The following is an 18,652-nucleotide window of genomic DNA, read 5'->3' as shown; positions in this document are numbered from 1 at the left end:
ATTATTATTATTATTATTATCATCATCATCATCATCATCATCATCATTATTATTATTATTATTATTATTATCATCATCATCATCATCATCATCATCATCATTATTATTATTATCATTATTATTATTATTATTATTATTATTATTATTATCATCATCATCATCATCATCATCATCATCATCATCATCATCATCATCATCATCATCATTATTATTATTATTATTATTATTATTATCATCATCATCATCATCATCATCATTATTATTATTATTATTATTATTATTATTATTATTGTTATTGTTATTGTTAATATTATCATTATTATCATTATTATTATTATTATTATTATTATTATTATTATTATTATTATTATTATTGTTATTGTTATTGTTAATATTATCATTATTATCATTATTATTATTTTATTTCATTTTCTTTAGTAGTAAACTAGTGAGTAGTGAGAGTGCTGGTCCTCACTCCTACCAGCTGGTGGCGGTAATGCAGCATTAAGTTGTTTACCAACCGCCATAAAACACCAACGAAGAAGAAGAGGAAGCAGTGTGCTCAGTGTGTTTGTCTCAGGATTACTGTTTTTCTACCCGCTCCTCTCCGTGGTTGGGGTTTAGGTAAAGGTTATGCGTACAGCTGTAGACATCATATTATAACAGGTTAACAGACTTTAAACCCGGCACAGAGTGGACTCTCCTCAGGTGAGATATCCTCATGTGTTGCTCAACAGGAAGCAGTGAGCTCATTGAAACATTAATGTATAGTTCAGTACACACGTGGTCAATGTCAGCGCCGGTGTTGTACCAGATAGAAACCGGTTCAGTGAGCTGTTGTCTTCGGCTACATAGTCGGAGTAACAGAGAGGTTAATCTGGTTTAAATGAGTCTTTAATGCAGCCTGACCAGCTAGCTGACAGCTAACTGTGATGCTAGCTAGGTGACCTTTGAACCTGAACACTGTGAACAGTTTGTGTCTGTTTCATCAGCCTGCAGGTTTACCAGAAACACACATGGCTTCATTCATCCAGTCACAGGCCAGAATATACATATAAATAGCTTCATCACCTGTTAAAACAAAGAAAGTAATTTACATGATAAGCTGTCTGTGTAATTTAAAGTGTATTCAATGAAGCCAAAGAGGAGACCCAAAACATCCAGTACATAGACCTTTTTCACTCATTAAAGGGACTGTTTTAACTTTGTTAAGAATATTCCTATTCTTTTTCATTGCATCAAAAATATTACAAATAAGAGTTAAAGAGGTTTCCTTTAAAATTATACAGGGGCTGTCAATAAATAAAAAAATATTTAATCACAATTAATCGCATGATTGTCCATGATTAATCACAAATCAATCGCACATTTTTTATCTGTTGTAAATGTACCTTAAAGGGACTGTTTCTAAGAATCAGAAATGCTTGTTAACAGCGACACCTGTGGCCATTAAGTCTACAAAAGTCAGCGTCGGGCTCGCGCTTGCTCGCTCTAAATAGACATGAACGAGCATCGCTCAAAACAGTGAGGCGACACACGTCAGCTAAAACCACAATATCACTCTATATTTCACCTGCTTGGCAGTAATGTTAGCTGACCAGACGAAGGTCTCTCCATGAATCACTGCTGATCCTAGTGTTGGCTTTTCCTGCTTCGGCCTCCCGACCGCCGTCAGAGGGAACAGGGGAGACACCGGCAGCCGGTCAGAGACAATAACGTTACTCGCTGCGGAGCCCCGTCACTTCACAAGACACGGGAAACCTCTGTTGGTCTGGAGGAGCTGCAGCAGTTATTTCTGCACAAATGTCCACTGTACATTCACTAGGTATTCTCAGAGCTAAACTAACTCTTCTGCAGTGTGGAGTGTGCGCGCATGCACGTGAGGTGGAGCGAGCTGAGTGAAGGCAAGCAGGCACAGGAGCAGAGGAGCAGAGTACAGCAGAGACTCCGGCCCTGGAGACCAAAGCTACGGTCTCCCCCGCATCCTCCGACCACGGCCAACACTGTTTTGCAAGACGGGCTTCACTAGATAGAACTTTGCGGTTTTGGTGCTTCTGTGTAGTTTGTGTTGGAGTCTTGTCTGAACAGCGTAGCCACAGGCGAGCGCGCATATGCAAGCGCGCATGGGACACCGACCCGGGTGATTTATACGTTTAAGAAGTTACAAACAGTCCCTTTAATTGGTTTTGATTAGATCAACAGAGGGGGGTGGATAGGTGGATTTATACGTTTAGAAGATTTTAGAGTGTTTACAGTAATTTTTACAATTATTTGGTAATGATAGTTTTAACAGTATAAGCTGTTTTAAAGACCCAGATTCTATATTATATTCTTGTTTCTGTGATAATATTCTATGAGTGTTTGTTTTATTTTGTTGTGTACTTTTGTTTTGAACCCTGTGTTGGAGGTGCAGCATCCATTGAAGGCTGGGCATCTACATCTCTAGCTCTCATTGGATAACTGATTAACATTCATACATTGAATATAGGCTGTGGTTTTTATTAAACATTTGGTAGATCACCCTGATAAAGGCCCTGAGCTGAAATACGTTGGTGTAATAAAGAAGGTTCTTTAATCTTTCCCATATAGAGAGAGAGAGAGAGAGCTGTGTTTCTCCAGCAGATGACTGTACTCTGTCTGCGGTCATGCTTCCCCGGGTGGGCAAAGAGTTTGTGGTCCGGATGCAGTTCAACTGGCGGCCGCTTTTCCAAGGCCGGGCCTTGCTGCTGACAAACACCCTGAGCGGAGGAGTGTTAATGGCGGTGGGAGACATCGTGCAGCAGAGCCGGGAGAACTACAAGAAACCAGACAGAGTCCGAGACTGGAAGAGGACAGGTGAGAAAGAGAGAACAGTTTCATCTCTTAATAAAGAATAAAACATGGTATTTTGAATGACCGACTCATTGCCATTGATTATTTCTTTTCCCCCTGACTCTCTCCCCCTAAAGGTTGTATGTTTACGGTGGGCTGCTCCTTCGGTCCAATGCTGCACTATTGGTACAGATGGCTGGACAGACGGTTCGCGGGCAGAACTCTGAAAACGGTGTGCAAGAAGGTTCTGGTGGACCAGGTGGTCGCCTCACCGTTTTTGGGGATGTGGTATTTTTTAGGTGAGAAGGTTTTCAGAGTTCCAAAGCAGGCTGTCTCCTTCTTTCCTTAGTGTACACATACGCACAAAGTCAAGGTGTTAGCACATAAGCAGTTTCTCTGACGCACACACACACGCAAGACAGACTGTACAGAGTCAACGGTTGTACTGAAAGACGTGGATGAGGTAAGAACAAAGGCGATGTGTGTCAATATCAGAGGTGGATGGAGTTCAAAGGTCATCTGTTTTTGGATTTGACTGAGGTGTTATCAGTGAATCGGTCATGTTTTATAAGAGTTCCTCCAGCCGCTGACCTTATCTGAAGTTGGTTTTGATGAAGCATGGCGCTGACGCACATCTGACAGACAACTCTGTTTATTGCAGGTATGGGTGTCATGGAGGGACACACTTTATCTGAAGGATGGAAGGAGTTTAAAGACAAGTTCTTGGAATTTTACAAGGTAAGTACACCTGTCAAGGTCTCACCAGGTAGCAACCTTCGGTTTTGAAACGTGAAGCCGATGCAGAAGTGCATTGAACTTGCATTCTTTCTTAACAGCCAGCAGGGTGCGACTCATCTGGTTGTAAAAAGAAGTCTGATGGTATAGAAGTCTATGAGTAAATGAGACTACTTCTCACTTGATTTATTACCTCAGTAAACATTGTAAACATGAGTTTATGGTCTCACTCGCTAGTTTCAAGTCTTCTTCAATACAGCATGATGTTCATTTAATAAATTATGGTCCCATTTAGAGTCAAATAGACCATAAAGCAGGGGATGCTTTAGGGCGGGGCTACCTTGTGATTGACTGGTTGCTACCACGGCATTGTCCGGTCTGGGAGTTGTCCTTGTTCTCTTCTTACAACTTTAACCCTTTCACAGTGTGTTTTCAGTTCATGAAAGTTAATTGTAACATTTTGGTCGCCTAAAAATGTCTTATTCAGCGTTTTGTTATACTTAACTCCACCCTCTCATGTCACTTCTGGTTAAAAAAAGCAAGATGGCGACAGCCAAAATGCTGAATTCGAGGCTTCAAAACGGCAGTCCACAAATGAATGGGTGACGTCAAAGTGACAACGTCCACTTCTTATATACAGGCTGTGTGTTTCACCTGTAGATCTGGAGCAGCAGGTCGCTGCTAATGTACTCGCATTCGTCGTTCACTCATCACACCACAAGTTCTTCTTTGTTCTTAACCAGAGATAAGAAGATAACTTTACAGCTTTTTTGCATGTGTACTTTAACTTAAACTGAACATGGCTTTCTTGTCTGTGGTTGTGTCCTTGGGTGTTCATGAAACAACACAAGGAGAAAAAAGCGCAGTGTGAGCATCAATCTTTAATTCATTTGTATTTTAAAAATAAAAAATATTAATGAAATATAATATTTGTTTTTTTTCATTTGAACAGAAATATGGAAAACTCAGAGCCCTTTTTCCGTTTTTAGTTATCGCCCTATCTCCAAATGTGTAACCTGGCTAAAATCTTGGGATCGTTAGTAAATAATCAGCTCAGGTCCTTTCTCTCTTTTTTCTGTACTCACTCCCTATATCAGTCTACATTTAAGCCCATGCATGGTTCAAAACAAGTTTCCCACAATGAAATGTTGTTATGAAGAGCAACTTAAAGTCTCTTGAGGTCACCAAAGTTCTTCTGCAGATTGGCTTGGCTCATCTCCAGATGGGGTTGTCTTTGAGTTTGACGCGACAGAGAATCCCCACTTTGGCATTAAGTTATTATTATATTATATATTAAGTTAAGTTAATATTTGCTCTGTGTAATCAGTCCAGCTTTGTTTGTACTCATCTGTGTTGTTCTTTCTTGCAGGCAGACTGTTGTGTTTGGCCTCCGGCTCAGATGATCAACTTCTACTTCCTCTCGCCAAAATTCCGCGTTGTGTACATCAACTTCGTCACCTTAGGGTGGGACACCTACCTGTCCTACCTCAAACACAGAGTAAGTCACACAGGACACAACGCACACAACACAGGAGATTCAACGGAAATTCTGCTTCCTGGATCATTTTTTTATGAAGATAATGTTTTTGTTTTCTTTTACTTATTGTATGACCATTTTACAGCTTTTGTTTTTATGGGGTTTTTTTTAAGGCTAAATTTAAAAACGGCACTAATATAGAGGAACTAGGAGAGAACAACGCAGTATATATCAAAATTATTCTTAACCATTTCTCTGCTCATGTTGTTCATTGTGTCTGTCAGAGTTTTCTCTCAGCGCTCGGGCGACTTTACTGTCTTTCAGAGGATGTAGCAGGCTCCGATTTAGAGCTAGAGTGAAAGTAGAGAAACTAGAAAACCTAAGGAATCAATTGGTACGATGTCATACTAGCATGTCGGGAGCCTAAATAACGCTCCATTTTGGCCAGGAAAAACTGGCATGGTGATTTCCAAACACCTCCCTTGACCTCTGACCTCAAGTTCTCTGGGTACCCACGAGGCTCCCCTTTACAGGCATGCCCACTTTATGATAATCACATGCAGTTTTTTGCATGCAGTACAAATTTATTATTTTTCCTATTCTAAAAATGGTATATTTGTACATGCTGGGGTCTATAAACAGTCTTTGAATTACATAAATTGGATATAACTAGATAGCTGAGACTCTTATGGATCCAATGAGCCCAATCATATTCATGTATGACCATGTTAGTCCCCATAGTAGCCATTTCATTTTAGTGAGACCATTTCTTTTTTAAATTTGAGCTCACTGTATAAAATGACCTGTGGTGACCTCTAGGATAATCACAGCCTCATGAAAATGTACACAACAAACGAGAGACCTTGGGCATTCAGAGGATGGATGGCTTTCCTAGCTAGAATGACAATAAGAACAGAAGTGCTCGCCATCCAATCGCCGAAAAATGCAGTTCTTGCAGAAATCTCCAAATGTCCAATGTTTTTGACACCAAATCACAGCATGGCTTTTTCTATGGTGTTCTTCGAGGTCTCGGTGTGTCTTAATGTGGCATTTTGGAGGGATTATTGATCATTTTTTATCAATTCTCGAGTGGTAAAATGTTTTAAATTTAGCACCAAATCTCTGTAACAAATGGTATCAACTCGAAAATTGCTGCAATTTTGGGAATGACCATCATATACTTCTATCATCATGTTCTAAGCCCTTATACACTTTCAAAATATATTTTAATTAATTGTTTTTATTTTTTACTTCTGATTTATAACTAAAACAACTTCACACACAGTGCTGAGCTGCATCTCAAATTAATCTTCAGGTTCTCAGCTTTCAGACGATGTACACCACTTCTATGTGATATATACTGTTGACCTGCTATCTCCCCCTAAAGACCCGCTGTACCCCCCTAAAAAAGACAAAACATGGGTATACGGTAAAGAGGTTTAAAATTGAAGTGGTATTGATTATATTGATGTGTGTATTGGTTTCTGTTGTGTTGACAGGTTGACCCCCCCACAGAGCTGGTTTTAGACAGCAGTGCTGTAGATGTGCAGCAGGAAGCGCTCCCACCATCCAAACCTCTGGAGGAGAAAGCTTAGAGACGGAGTTCATGCTCAACGGTGAAGTTGGTCATCTGAGGCAAAAGAAGTGTTTGCTGTTTTTATCTGGTCAAACTTCTTTTCCGCCTTTGCAAAAGGTTGCGAGACTCTTATAACAGAGGTCTTTGTCCTCCGACAAACTGTTCCCCTCTCAAGTTTAAAACGACCACATGTTTCTGTCTGAACTCGGAGGAAATGAAACTGCTGGAACACTTCCGTTCACATCCGTAGAGTTTTAATGTGTCACTTATTTATATCTGAATTATGTGCACTCCTGTAGGAACATTCAGGGATGAAAAGCTGTTTCATTGACTGTCATGCTAATACCTCTGATGGTAGGGGTTTTCTGTTCATCACATCCACATGAGTGTAACTGCTGCCCAACACGACCTTCAGCAGGCACTTTAATGTAAGATCCAGTTGAGTGTTTGTAGTGTGAAACTCACATCGTTGTTTTATCTCTATTATATTAATCTGTATAAACTTTGCCTTAATATGAAGACCAGTGCTACGCTCAGTTTATCCCTTTGAGGTCAAATTAATTGCATGATTGTGATTATGTGCTTAAAGAAAATCTACTACGGGATTATTGTTATGATTTTTGTTAAATATAAGATCTTTTATATTTTTAACGTATCAAACTGAATCTTCAACTTCAACGTGAAATTAATTTATTTTCAACTGTGTTTTATACTAGTGACTGTAAATGTGACTTGATATACTCGCTGTATAGGCCCAGCTGCTTTATGTATGAAGCACTTTCAGTTTTGGGAGGTCCGGTGATTAATACATTTATGTGATGATAGAAAAAACTGCATAAATGGTAAATATATCAAATATAATATCTATGTATATGTGTATATATATGTATATGAATATATGTATATACATATTTATATATGTGTATATATAAGAATATCATTTGACTTATTGTGTTAAGTTCTGATCTTGCTGAGGTCATGCCCGGTTTCTTTGTCCGACGTGCCACCAAAACGATACACTGAGATTAAAAAAATACTTTGAATAAAATCTTGTTCAATGAAAATGATCAACTTACTCATAACGTGTGTCCCCCGACACCCAGGTGAACAGCTGATTATATTAACTATGAGTGCCGCCCATATCCATGTGACCCAAATCTCCCAAATCACAGCGATCACATAAAAATAAATGACACAATAATAAATGACAATATCATAAACACTAACGAATACCAATACCGAAAAATATAAACCATCATAACCCTAATTAACATGACTACAAACATGACTCCTTTCTGACGTCGTTCATGGCTCCTACAGTTATGTGCAAAATTCTGCAAGGTAATTTGAAGCCATTTTATATACTGAGCGTCAGCATTTTTTCGTTCTTGTAGTTAATGGAAACCCAGTGCGTCGCATGCCGCTACTAAAGGGGGTCTTGTGCGGCATGGAGGGAGACCAGGTGCCGTTCATCTTTATCTAGGCTTACTGCCCACACTGCAGAGACTCAGAGCTGGTTGAACTCCGGCACAGTTTCCCATTAAACACTTATTCAATGTCATTTCTAAGGTAGCAGGTAGACGACTTTTTGGCTTTTTAAGTGTGTATGTGGCAGCTACAAGGACAAAAGATTAAAATAAACATATGCATTGGTTTAAAATATTGATGTTGACGCATTTTCAGCATCGACGTCATTTAATATGACGACTAATTGCGGCAGCCCCATAGCTTGAACTGAACCAGTGTAAACCCCAGCACCGGGTGTCTGATCCTGGGAATCTCCCCGCTGGATCAGCAGACTCTGTGTTGCTGCAGGTTTCTACCCAGTGCTCCACCAGCCCGCTTGTGACTCCCAGCGCTGGGGTTTGTGCTGGCTGAATTGGAGCTGCTACGGGCATCCACCTTCTGGAGCTATCGAGTGCGCAAGAAAACTACCTGCACCTTCATCTCGCCCACCCCAGGTGCAGCTCGTTTTCTCGTTTCTGCCACTTTGGATTTAATCCAATAAACATCAAAGCGTAGTTAGACCATACAACCTATGTGTTAGTGGCACAAACACACAGATAACTAATGTAAAACATAGGCCGGCGCCTCACGTGATTATAAGATAGCAGTGTTATTTTCTCTCAGAGTTTTAGAAGTTTGGTTGAATTTTGCATATTCTTGCCCTGCTGGTTTAGTAGTTGGCTTTTTTTTAATAGCTGATGACTGTAAATTTAGTTTGTTGGTGAAATGCTGCCCCCTATTTGTTTGGAGTGTGTGGCTACACGTTGCACTTAAAGCCAGTAATCCAGTTTAGTGTCTTTTCAACATCCACCATTCAAACCGCAATTCATTCAGAAATTGCCTTCTCTAGTTAGATTAGAGCCTGCAGCAGCAGAAAGCAAGAAAACTGTCATAAATGTCGCTTTAAATACAGAGCAAACAGAGCCTTGTTCAAACAGTGACTAACCAGCTTGAAAGATTTGATATGCAGCGTTTAGAGCACTCCTCCTCAGGCACTCAACACATCCTGCTGTCAAGGATGTAGACTGTGTGTGTTTGAATGATGTCGATATGACCGCCAGCCTGTTCCTCACTCAACATGCCTCCAGCTATGTACCTCACTGTGCTGGTGTCTCTGTGTGCAGTGACAGTCTGTAAAGGTAAGTCAACATTTCACATTTTACCTGTTGAATTGATGTGTTTAATTTGTTTGAGAATTTGAATTAAACATCTGTCTGATAAAGATGCAAAGTTATGCAAACAGGTAACTTCCTGCAGCGAGAAGCAGGTTTATTGGAGGTAGTTTTTTCCTCAATATGCAGGTAAAACATATTTAGTATAATTTTCATGGCTACCGCAGCAATATCTGAGGCCAGGATTGTATTAAAAGTTGGACAACAATCAGCCTTGAAGCAACACAGACACCTTTACATTTAAGCCTATATTAATGTGTGTTGCTGTAAAATACAAGTCAAAGGTTGCCTTTCTGCATTTTGTACGATACAAATTGTTAAAGTGAAGTATGAATTGCTATTACTAAATCATAAGAGGAAGGTAGAGTAAATGGGAAGGTCACGTCTGCGTGCAAACTGAAGCAAATATTTAATCAGTAAAAGTGATCCTGAGCTACAGTACAGTAGCGTCCACTACTTCTGCAAACACTCGAACACAATACCAGCTATCCGCCAGCTGTTTGTCTGCATCATCAGTAAACACAGATCATTACCTGACAGACTGTTCATTCTACTTTAGTAAACACGCCACACAGTCAACAGTCTAATCTCAATCTCAAACATGAAAAAGTGAAAAGTGAAATGAAAAGTGCTTCATTAGTTGACGAAACAACCTCACCTCAAGGTCCATTTAGAAGCTATTATGGAGCTTTTGATCATATATCACAATCTTCATCATCAGATGGAGCTGTATTCAGATCCAATACCAAGTACCAATACCACACTTTAAAAATACTCCATTACAAGTGACGTGTTTTTTCGTGACATGTTTTTCTGTACTTATGTTATGTTGTTTCCGTATGTATTGTACTTAGTTTACGTGCTTATTTTAGGGCCACCCATGACAGTTTTCCTAAACCTATCTAAGTGGTTTAGTTGCCCTCTGCTGGTACTTCAGCTTCACACACACGTGTAATGTTCACGCCTCGGCGAGACAAAACGTGACACCGACATGCTATCCTCTGGTGGACAGGCAGGTCTATTAAATGCTTTGGCGTGATACCAGGTTATACAAACCTACATTGTTGATTAGCCACTGAACCAATTACTCATGAATCATTGTTTCATACCTGTAATGGATAGAGGCGGGATCAGGAGGAAGCTTATGTTGAATTAGAGTGTATTGCATGGCTGGGCGCGCATTAGGAAAGAATACAAGAATACAAAATAGACTAATTTTTGCGGTTTATTTCATACAGTATATCTTTATTTGAAGTAATATTAAAAAGCTTAAAACGTAAAAACTAATTCATTTGATCAATTTAGATATTTGATAATAATTTATTATGTTTGCTGAGTCAAAGATTGCCTGCACCCGGTATATATTTTTAGGAAAATAGGATGCTTAGCTTTGTGACTTAAAGGGACTGTTTCTAACTTTTTAAGCGTATAAATGTACCGGGTCGGGATCCCATGCACGCTCGCATATGCGCACTCGCGTGTGGCCGGAGTCACTGCTCCTCTGCCTGCCTGCCTTCACTCACACAGCGCGCATTCTCGCTGTCTCGCTCCACCTCTAGACGTGAATGCGCGCTCACTACACACTGCAGAAGAGTTAGTTTAGCTCTGAGAATATCTAGTGAATGTACAGTGGACGTTTGTGCAGAAATAAATGCTGCAGCTCCTCCAGACCAACAGAGGTTTTCCGTGTCTTGTGAAGTGATGGAGCTCCGCAGAGAGAAACGTTATCGTCTCCAACCGGGTGCCGGTGTCTCCCTGCGGGCACAGTCGGGAGGCGATAACGTTTCTTTTCCTGCCTCAGCCCCGGCACCGACCCGCTTTTGCTGGAGCAGGAAAAGCCAACACCAGGATCAGCAGTGATTCATGGAGAGACCTTCTTCTGGTCAGCTTACATTACTGTCAAGCAGGTGAAATATAGAGTGATATTGTGGTTTTAGCCGATATTGTCGCCTCACTGTTTTGAGCGATGCTCATTCATGTCTATGTAGAGCGAGCAAGTGCGAGCCCGACGCTGACTTTTGTTGACTTAGCGGCCACAGGTGTCGCTGTTAAGAAGCATTTCTGAAAGTTACAAATAGTCCCTTTAAATGTGATGCAGTAGCCTACATGAGAGGGGAAAACTTGGGCGAGACTATCAAATCAAACCTTGAGCAGAACCCGTCCCACCCAGAGCCAGGTTCTGCCCAAGGGGTCTACCTGTTAAAGGGGAGTCCTTCCCGCATAAGAATGCATGCTCATGGGGGAGCTCTTGTTGGGTTTCTAAATTATAGAGTACGGTCTAGACCTGCTTGATATGAAATGTCTTGAGATAACTTCTGTTATGATTTGACGCTATACAAAAATAAATTGAATCAAATGAAACTAGTCTAAAGTGGAGGTGGGCCCGTAGTCACCTCCTGTGCATATATGACACATAATTCCAAACTACGCCTCTGCTTTGAGTTCAAAACATCAGTTGTGTTATCAACCTTGAAAAAGCTAACAAACACTCCACTAGCCTTATCTTGATCAGGTGCAAATACTGTGCATGTTTACAGAGTTTTTATGCTGTTTGTCCTTTGCAGGCACCACCACTTCCTCTGCACCCGAAAAGGTAGCAGAGAAAACCACAAGTGCTGCACACCACACCACGAAAAATGATTTATTCAGTGAGACAACCAAAGACAACACACCGCAGTCTCCAACAACAACACACCAGATTACCACTGCAATCACTTCAGAAACAGTGTCGTCATCAACCCCGCCCTCAACTTCCGCAAAAACGCCCAACGGGACGGAGGAAACACATGCCAGTGTCACGCCTCCTCAGGCTACAACATCCAACGAGACAGTTTCCAACGGATCGACACTCCCACCAGCATCAGAGTCCCCAAATGGCACTGCAACCACCACTATAAACACAACAAGCCCAGGTCAGACTGCTGTCAGAGCTGAAGGTTTGAGGGTTTATTCTGAATCAGAAAACAATGATTAAATCTTAATTAATTTACACCTCTAAATACCTGACAGAATTAAAAACCTGCAACATTTTCACTCATTTAGATATGGTCCTTTGTGGTTGTTTTTGCAAAGAAAGAGATCAGTTCAGAGTGGAGTTTAATTCAGTGGTAAAATAACAGGCTGCAAATTACTTTCATTTACTTTAAAGCTGCATTGATCAATTTTTTACCACTAGGGGGCAGAAGATCTTCACAACAGGCCTACAGACTCCAAACCGTCTGTCTTTTCTACATTATGTACAATCTTAAGAGAAAAGAAAGTATTTAAATGTTCTGCCCTCACTATGCACATGTAGGTGCACAACTATGCAGTGAGCTAAACACACTTCTAGTAAAACTAAAGACAGCTGTGAAACTGTGCAAACAGTATTGGACAATAGATTAAATCATAGGGATTACAAATCAGTAAAATTAAATGCCACAAACAATAGTTAGACCCAATGTAATGTAAAAATTAATTAGACTACAGTAACAAGAGAACTATTCCAGATGTATAGAGGTCAGAAGTGGGTGACATAATGCAGGAAATGCAAAGACACAATGACAGAGGAAAAACATGAGACCCTTGGGAATATCAACATTTTCCTCTGACCTATTATAAAATTACAAAGAAAAACGATTAAAATAACAATATATTAACTTATTATACACCGAAAAATTAACTTCCATATTCTCCACCATTTCTGACAACGTCAACAAACATGTCACAAGTTATGAACTCGGAGCTTTCAGAAACTTTCCACTTACGAGGTCGTGACTACCACAAGAGGGGGGCGTTCATATGCACTCTTCTTGTGAACATGGGAAACACGACCACATTTGAAGGCACCGATAGACCACAGACCATGAAGTATAAGATATTGTGCCCTGTGCTTTTGTCCTACGCGTTAGTAAATAACTTACAACTTCATTAAATTCTTCATTAAAGTCGTGCTACTAGCACTACTAGCTACTGGCTGATAGACGGTTATTTGGGAACAGAGACGTTAATACATCCACCACGGTACAGGCTTACAGCATACAGCCCATTGATGTATTATAAGATAATAAAAGTGATGAATTACAGCCAATATATCCATTATTACAGCCGCATACAGCTAGCAGGAAGCTGGGCGGTGCACGTTTATTATGCTGAGGAAAATAACTCTGGATTTGGTTAATGGTGAATTTGACATATTTTAGGACATAATGATTTAAATGAGAGCTATTTAAGTGTTTGTACTGGGAAGTTGATTCACCTCAAAAGAAATGATCCTCTCTCTTACAGACGTCTTTTTCTACATTCATGGCTATGCGCTACTGCAGCGCCATCTAGCAGCCATTGTCAAAAAAGCACCGGAGTTTCACCTCTTTGCTTCTATACTCTTTGCCTCCTCCTAACTGGATGTGATGCGAATGAAGTGAACATCAGATTGTTTCAGTTTTTCCCAGTGAAGATGTCCTAACCTGCTCCGTGCGTCAGCGACCAGGCAAAGCGACGTGTCACTTGTTTAAAAAATACTCGCCCTGGCTCTATTTATGCAAAGTTTGCAGACCTCCAACCTATTTTCATTGGTCAAAATCGACGCTGACAGTAACAGTTAATCAATATCACTCTCTCTATGTAATAGAGAATGACATCGCTCATAGTACATCTGGACAATTGTTTTGCGCTCCATTCGCCAGAGTTTGCTCGGTCGTTGTATGTTATAAGAGGTGCAATAGATTACTCCCTTTGAGAGCTTTTTGCTGGCAAATTTAGAGTTACAATTCTTTCCTTTTCAACACAATCTTTTTTAACTCAAGCAAGAAATGTAGTTTATCCAGTTTGTTGAGCAGTTAAGAAAGTAACTTTTTGGTTTGTCTCACCCTCAGGTCTTACACACAAGTGGGACAAAGGTGACTTGGCACTACATCCCGGCCTCGTGGCCGTCCTTTGCATCTTTTGTATTGTCATTCTCCTTGTGGCAGTGGTTGCCACGGTGAAATGTTTTCAATCACCGAGGTCCAACTTCGAGAGGCTTGAAGACGTGCCGATGGTAAGTTACAAAACAGGAACCTGATGTTTTAACGGATTTTCAGATTTTTAACTTTAACTACTTAAATGTATTTATTTAACTTTACCAAATTGGGTACATTGGCTAACACATTTGGATAAGACTGAAAAAAAGGTCATTCATTTGTTTTAGCCATGTTAGAAATGGATACAGTTTTGTACGGACATTCATAATTCCTAGAGGATTCATTGTATTCTCTTTGTTGATCCCTTGACTTTCCATCTACGCCATCGTCAGGTCAAAACTTAATTTTGTCCAGGCAGGATTTATGACCTATACTGCAGCCAGCCACCAGGGGGCGACCAAGATGTTTTGGTTTCACTTTTTTGTGGCGCTGTTATGTCGTCCATCTTTACATACACTCTATAGGTGTGACTGGCAGCAGTAAAGTGTCTTGCTCCACAGGGAATTGAACTGTCAACCCTTGCAGTTTATAAGAGCTGGCATTGAAAATGTTTTCAACTGCCATGTGTCATCTTCTTCCTTTTCCCCTTCAGCAGTGAGCACAGTGGTTTGCTGCTCTCTTTTTTACGCAAACAGGAAGAACGACTGACGGATTGTCAGTGGGTGAGAAAGTCTCAGAAACAGCAAAGTGTGGGGTGATGACGAAGCACTTTCTTTAGAAATTTAATCTCATCATCAACACCACATCAGTGTGTCAGCAGGTATTCAGACACTCTCAGCATGCTGGAGTCGTCAGATGTCATTTCAGATGAAAGTGTGACCAAGCATCAGGTCTCCTCCGTGTGAAAAACAGAGACGAAAGCAAAACACTCTATAGAATATAACTACTGTTGCCAGCTATCTCTAAATCTTTCTGGCCACACCAACACGAGTGTAGCCGCTTTAAATATCTTTCATGACGTTGCATTGAATAAGAACAGAGTGTACTGCATTTGAACATACACAGCAGCACATACAGTAGGCCAGCAACATATGGGTCCAAACACAAAAACAGCTGATTTTGCAAACTGAGTAGATAATGATGAGCAGATAACTTGCAGGTTATGTAGGTGATAAGACTATATTCTGTGCTTTACAAGGCAACTGTATACATACGTGATATTTAGTGAAAAAACAACAAACACATATTTACACTGTACTGCATTTAATGTTCACTAAATTAACATTTGAATGCTGCTTTGCAACTCATTGGCAATTTTATTTCTGTCTCATTAATCGTACTTATAGATATATATAATCTTTATTTAACTAGGAAGTCACATTGAGATTAAAACCTCTTTTACAAGTGAGTTGAATCATGGCAGCAACAAAAATACATTACATCATACAGCGCATTAACAGGGCAGCATATTGGTGTTGTGTTTGTTATTTAATTGAAGCAACTGCAGTGACCACTTTCTTTATTCTAAGTTTAAAATCATTTAAAGAGATAAGGGTCTCAAGTTTAAGCTTGGCCTGCAGATCGTTCCAGGACCGACCAGTAAAGGCATTTTAAACCTGCAGTAGGCAGAATATTTTTGGCATCATTGGGCAAAAATTCCATAATAACCTTTCAGCATATTGTAATTTGTAGTTTGCTCTGGCTGGTGGGCGGTGCTTGGTATTTCCTCAACTGATCTCAACATGTCTTCCGGGTCACAAACTTTCTCATTTTACAGCTAAACAGTACACTACAAGATGTTTCTGAAAACATTTGATGTGAGAAATAGGCATTACAGTAACAGAATATTGATTCATATTTGATCAGCTCTGCCTAGTTTGACCATTTGATCGGCGAGTGATTGACAGCTGCTTAGAGACGACAGGCTCCAATCAGCTCTGATTGGTTGTTTTCCTCCGGTCTGTGAAATCTTGCAGATGCTGTTAGGAGCACCGGAGAACACAGGCACATGATTTATTTCAGATTACCTGTCTCATGCACTACTGTCAGGATGTAGTGACTGTTTTATAAAAATAACTTATTTCAATCCTATATGCTCCAATTCTACCCACTGCTGCTTTGACACCACACTGGTTGCAGATTATTATGAATATGTTTTTTCCCTTTTAACCCCTTTGCTGTTTCCTTTCATCTCTCCAGGGAAAAGTGAACGAGGAGTCTCCGTTCGCCCAGTACTCAAAATGATAGAGGAGACTTCATCAGACACTGAAGGCCAGGAGGAGTCCAGTCTGCTGATGATTCTGGACAGAAAAAAAAACACAGAAATGTTGTCCCCACAAGAAAGAGACAAATTTTATGTTTTTCTCTCATGGCTCTTATTTCTTTACAAAGCACTTTTGTCAATGACAGTGGAGAATTTCTGCCGCGGCTTCGATCTTTGACCTGCTTGTGTGGCTGCTTTTAATTTGGTTGATTGAAGCTGAATCAACTGTTGCACTAACTCTTCCTCCATAATATCTTTTGAAAAGAAAATCAGGGTAGAGGATAAAAATTCATAATCGCACTCTTACATGTATCAAACGGCATTATAAGAATACAGTACATTTTAAGTTTCCATGTCAACAATGCACAGAAAAATGTATTTCCAGTGTTTAAAGTGTACTTGAAATGAACGTTATCTGCATGTACAAATGGCTTTTTGGGCAATTATTGTATATTGTAAATATGTATTATTGTACATTCCTATTACAGCTATGCAATTGTAATAGGTCAGTGCAAGTGCATGGGAAATATAATTTGTATTATGTTATTTATTGCCATATATGGCGTATAAATAATGTCTTCCGTGGCCTGAGACATCCAGATTGTAGTTGAAGTCCTACAAACAGTTTTGATGTAGAAATAAACTCATTGGTTGAGTTAAATCACAGCAGGATAAGTGAAGAAACACAATTTAATAGAAATATATATATATATATATATATCTCCTTACATACAATGTTGACACATGTAATCCTCCACCGAATCTTATGTGGCGAAGCTGCTTTCATTCATCAACTTTAATTCTGTTAACATACGTTTCTCTATAGTGATGACTGAAACACACACAGCGTTCTTCCAATCGAGAATAAAATATTCAGACTACTTTCATATTATTTCGACAAAGTAATTTTGCCGCATGTTTACACATAATTGTGATGTTTTCAATGAAATAAAAGGAATATTGCTAAAACACAACTTTTTTTTTTGCTTTTCCGTGTCACTGGTTGTTGTGATCCCTGACTCAGATTGATGTTATGCTCAGAAGGACCTCCCAGCACCCTGTCCGTAGTCTTTTCGTCCACACTTCAACATCAAGTCAAGTTTCTCAAGATAGGTGACTCAGACTCTACAGATAAAGCATGTTGTCTGCATTTGGATTACCCCAAAAGGTCACAGCCAGTGAGATGACTGTGCCACTGTGACCAAACTGAAAGTGTCTTGAGTGATAGTGATCATGCTGTCTCAGTGTCTGTGAGACTCACTGTCGAGACACTTTTCCACTGAAAAAACAAGTAGAAGTAGACGCCTCACATTCTGGTCTTGTCTCATCTTTTCAATTGACAAACATCATTCATTGTGCAATTCAAACGGGATCAAAAAAGTATTTGTCTCTTGCCATTAACTACCGTTCATATTTTAAGGTCCCATGGTGGTCCACCAGAATAGGCAGGACTTCGCCACTCTTCGTAGATTTGTCAAGTATTTAATACTCTTATCAACATGGGAGTGGGCAAATATGCTTTCTTAATGCAAATGTATGAATATATTTATTATTGGAAATCAGTTAACAACACAAAACAATGACAAATATTGTCCAAAAACCCTCACAGGTACTGCATTTAGCATTTAGTGTGTGAAGGAGCGCTATCGCAGGTCCTTCCTTCCTGCAGCTGTCAGACTCCACAACCAGCACTGCTCCCAGTAGACCACTTACATTTACACACCAAAAAACTGACAATAACCTGATATTATCAGGTGGAATTTCATTCATTCATTCATTCTCACTGTGCAATATCATTTTCCACTTGTGCAATTTTGTCAATACTGTATATACTGCTCCTATTTTTATACTTCCTTCTATTCAAATGGTTCATATTTTGTTACACTTTGTTTAGCTCTTTTTTTACTGTGTTAGCTGATGCATCTTGTTTTTTGCACTATCCCCTTTGCTGCTGTACACTGCAAATTTCTCCACTGCGGGACTAATAAAGGAATATCTTATCTTATCTCATAAAAAATATGCTCAAATCATAACATGGCAAACTGCAGCCCAACAGGCAACAACAGCTGTCAGTGTGTCAGTGTGCTGACTTGACTATGACTTGCCCCAAACTGCATGTGATTATCATAAAGTGGACATGTCTGTAAAGGGGAGACTCGTGGGTATCCATAGAACCCATTTTCATTCACATATCTTGAGGTCAGAGGTCAAGGGACCCCTTTGAAAATGGTC

The 18,652-nt window shown here is 39.8% G+C and overlaps 2 protein-coding genes across 3 annotated transcripts; both read left to right on the top strand.

The window, feature by feature from the left end:
* Window positions 1-580: 580 nt before the first annotated feature.
* On the top strand, window positions 581-7,663 carry mpv17l2 (MPV17 mitochondrial inner membrane protein like 2). Of its 2 annotated transcripts, none has more exons than XM_037770526.1 (6): window positions 581-708; window positions 2,596-2,835; window positions 2,949-3,110; window positions 3,473-3,549; window positions 4,916-5,044; window positions 6,523-7,663. In XM_037770526.1, exons 2-6 carry the CDS (start codon window positions 2,646-2,648, stop codon window positions 6,616-6,618), a joined length of 654 nt encoding a protein of 217 aa, XP_037626454.1. In that variant the 5' UTR covers window positions 581-708; window positions 2,596-2,645; the 3' UTR covers window positions 6,619-7,663. The 2 variants fall into 2 exon arrangements, with proteins under 2 accessions (XP_037626454.1, XP_037626455.1); XM_037770527.1 differs by having other exon boundaries at window positions 584-624.
* Window positions 7,664-9,109: 1,446 nt separating this feature from the next.
* LOC119487929 (mucin-5AC-like) lies at window positions 9,110-16,466 on the top strand. The gene is made up of 4 exons (XM_037769012.1): window positions 9,110-9,244; window positions 11,842-12,189; window positions 14,131-14,294; window positions 16,357-16,466. Exons 1-4 carry the CDS (start codon window positions 9,184-9,186, stop codon window positions 16,399-16,401), a joined length of 618 nt encoding a protein of 205 aa, XP_037624940.1. The 5' UTR covers window positions 9,110-9,183; the 3' UTR covers window positions 16,402-16,466.
* Window positions 16,467-18,652: the final 2,186 nt, after the last annotated feature.

Source organism: Sebastes umbrosus, chromosome 5 (genome assembly GCF_015220745.1).
Source record: "Sebastes umbrosus isolate fSebUmb1 chromosome 5, fSebUmb1.pri, whole genome shotgun sequence".
NCBI classification, from domain to species: domain Eukaryota; kingdom Metazoa; phylum Chordata; class Actinopteri; order Perciformes; family Sebastidae; genus Sebastes; species Sebastes umbrosus.
Note: the sequence above shows the minus strand (reverse complement) of the source record. Positions and strands in the feature narration are given on the sequence as shown.

Bases quoted from the DNA above. Each gene is read 5' to 3' on its own strand.
- mpv17l2 (XM_037770526.1), top strand. From the start codon at position 2,646: ATGCTTCCCCGGGTGGGCAAAGAGTTTGTGGTCCGGATGCAGTTCAAC. The intron at 3,111-3,472 runs GTGAGAAGGTTT...TGTTTATTGCAG, and splicing joins GGGGATGTGGTATTTTTTAG to GTATGGGTGTCATGGAGGGA. The intron at 3,550-4,915 runs GTAAGTACACCT...TCTTTCTTGCAG, and splicing joins AGTTCTTGGAATTTTACAAG to GCAGACTGTTGTGTTTGGCC.
- LOC119487929 (XM_037769012.1), top strand. From the start codon at position 9,184: ATGCCTCCAGCTATGTACCTCACTGTGCTGGTGTCTCTGTGTGCAGTG. The intron at 12,190-14,130 runs GTCAGACTGCTG...TCTCACCCTCAG, and splicing joins TATAAACACAACAAGCCCAG to GTCTTACACACAAGTGGGAC. The intron at 14,295-16,356 runs GTAAGTTACAAA...TCATCTCTCCAG, and splicing joins GGCTTGAAGACGTGCCGATG to GGAAAAGTGAACGAGGAGTC.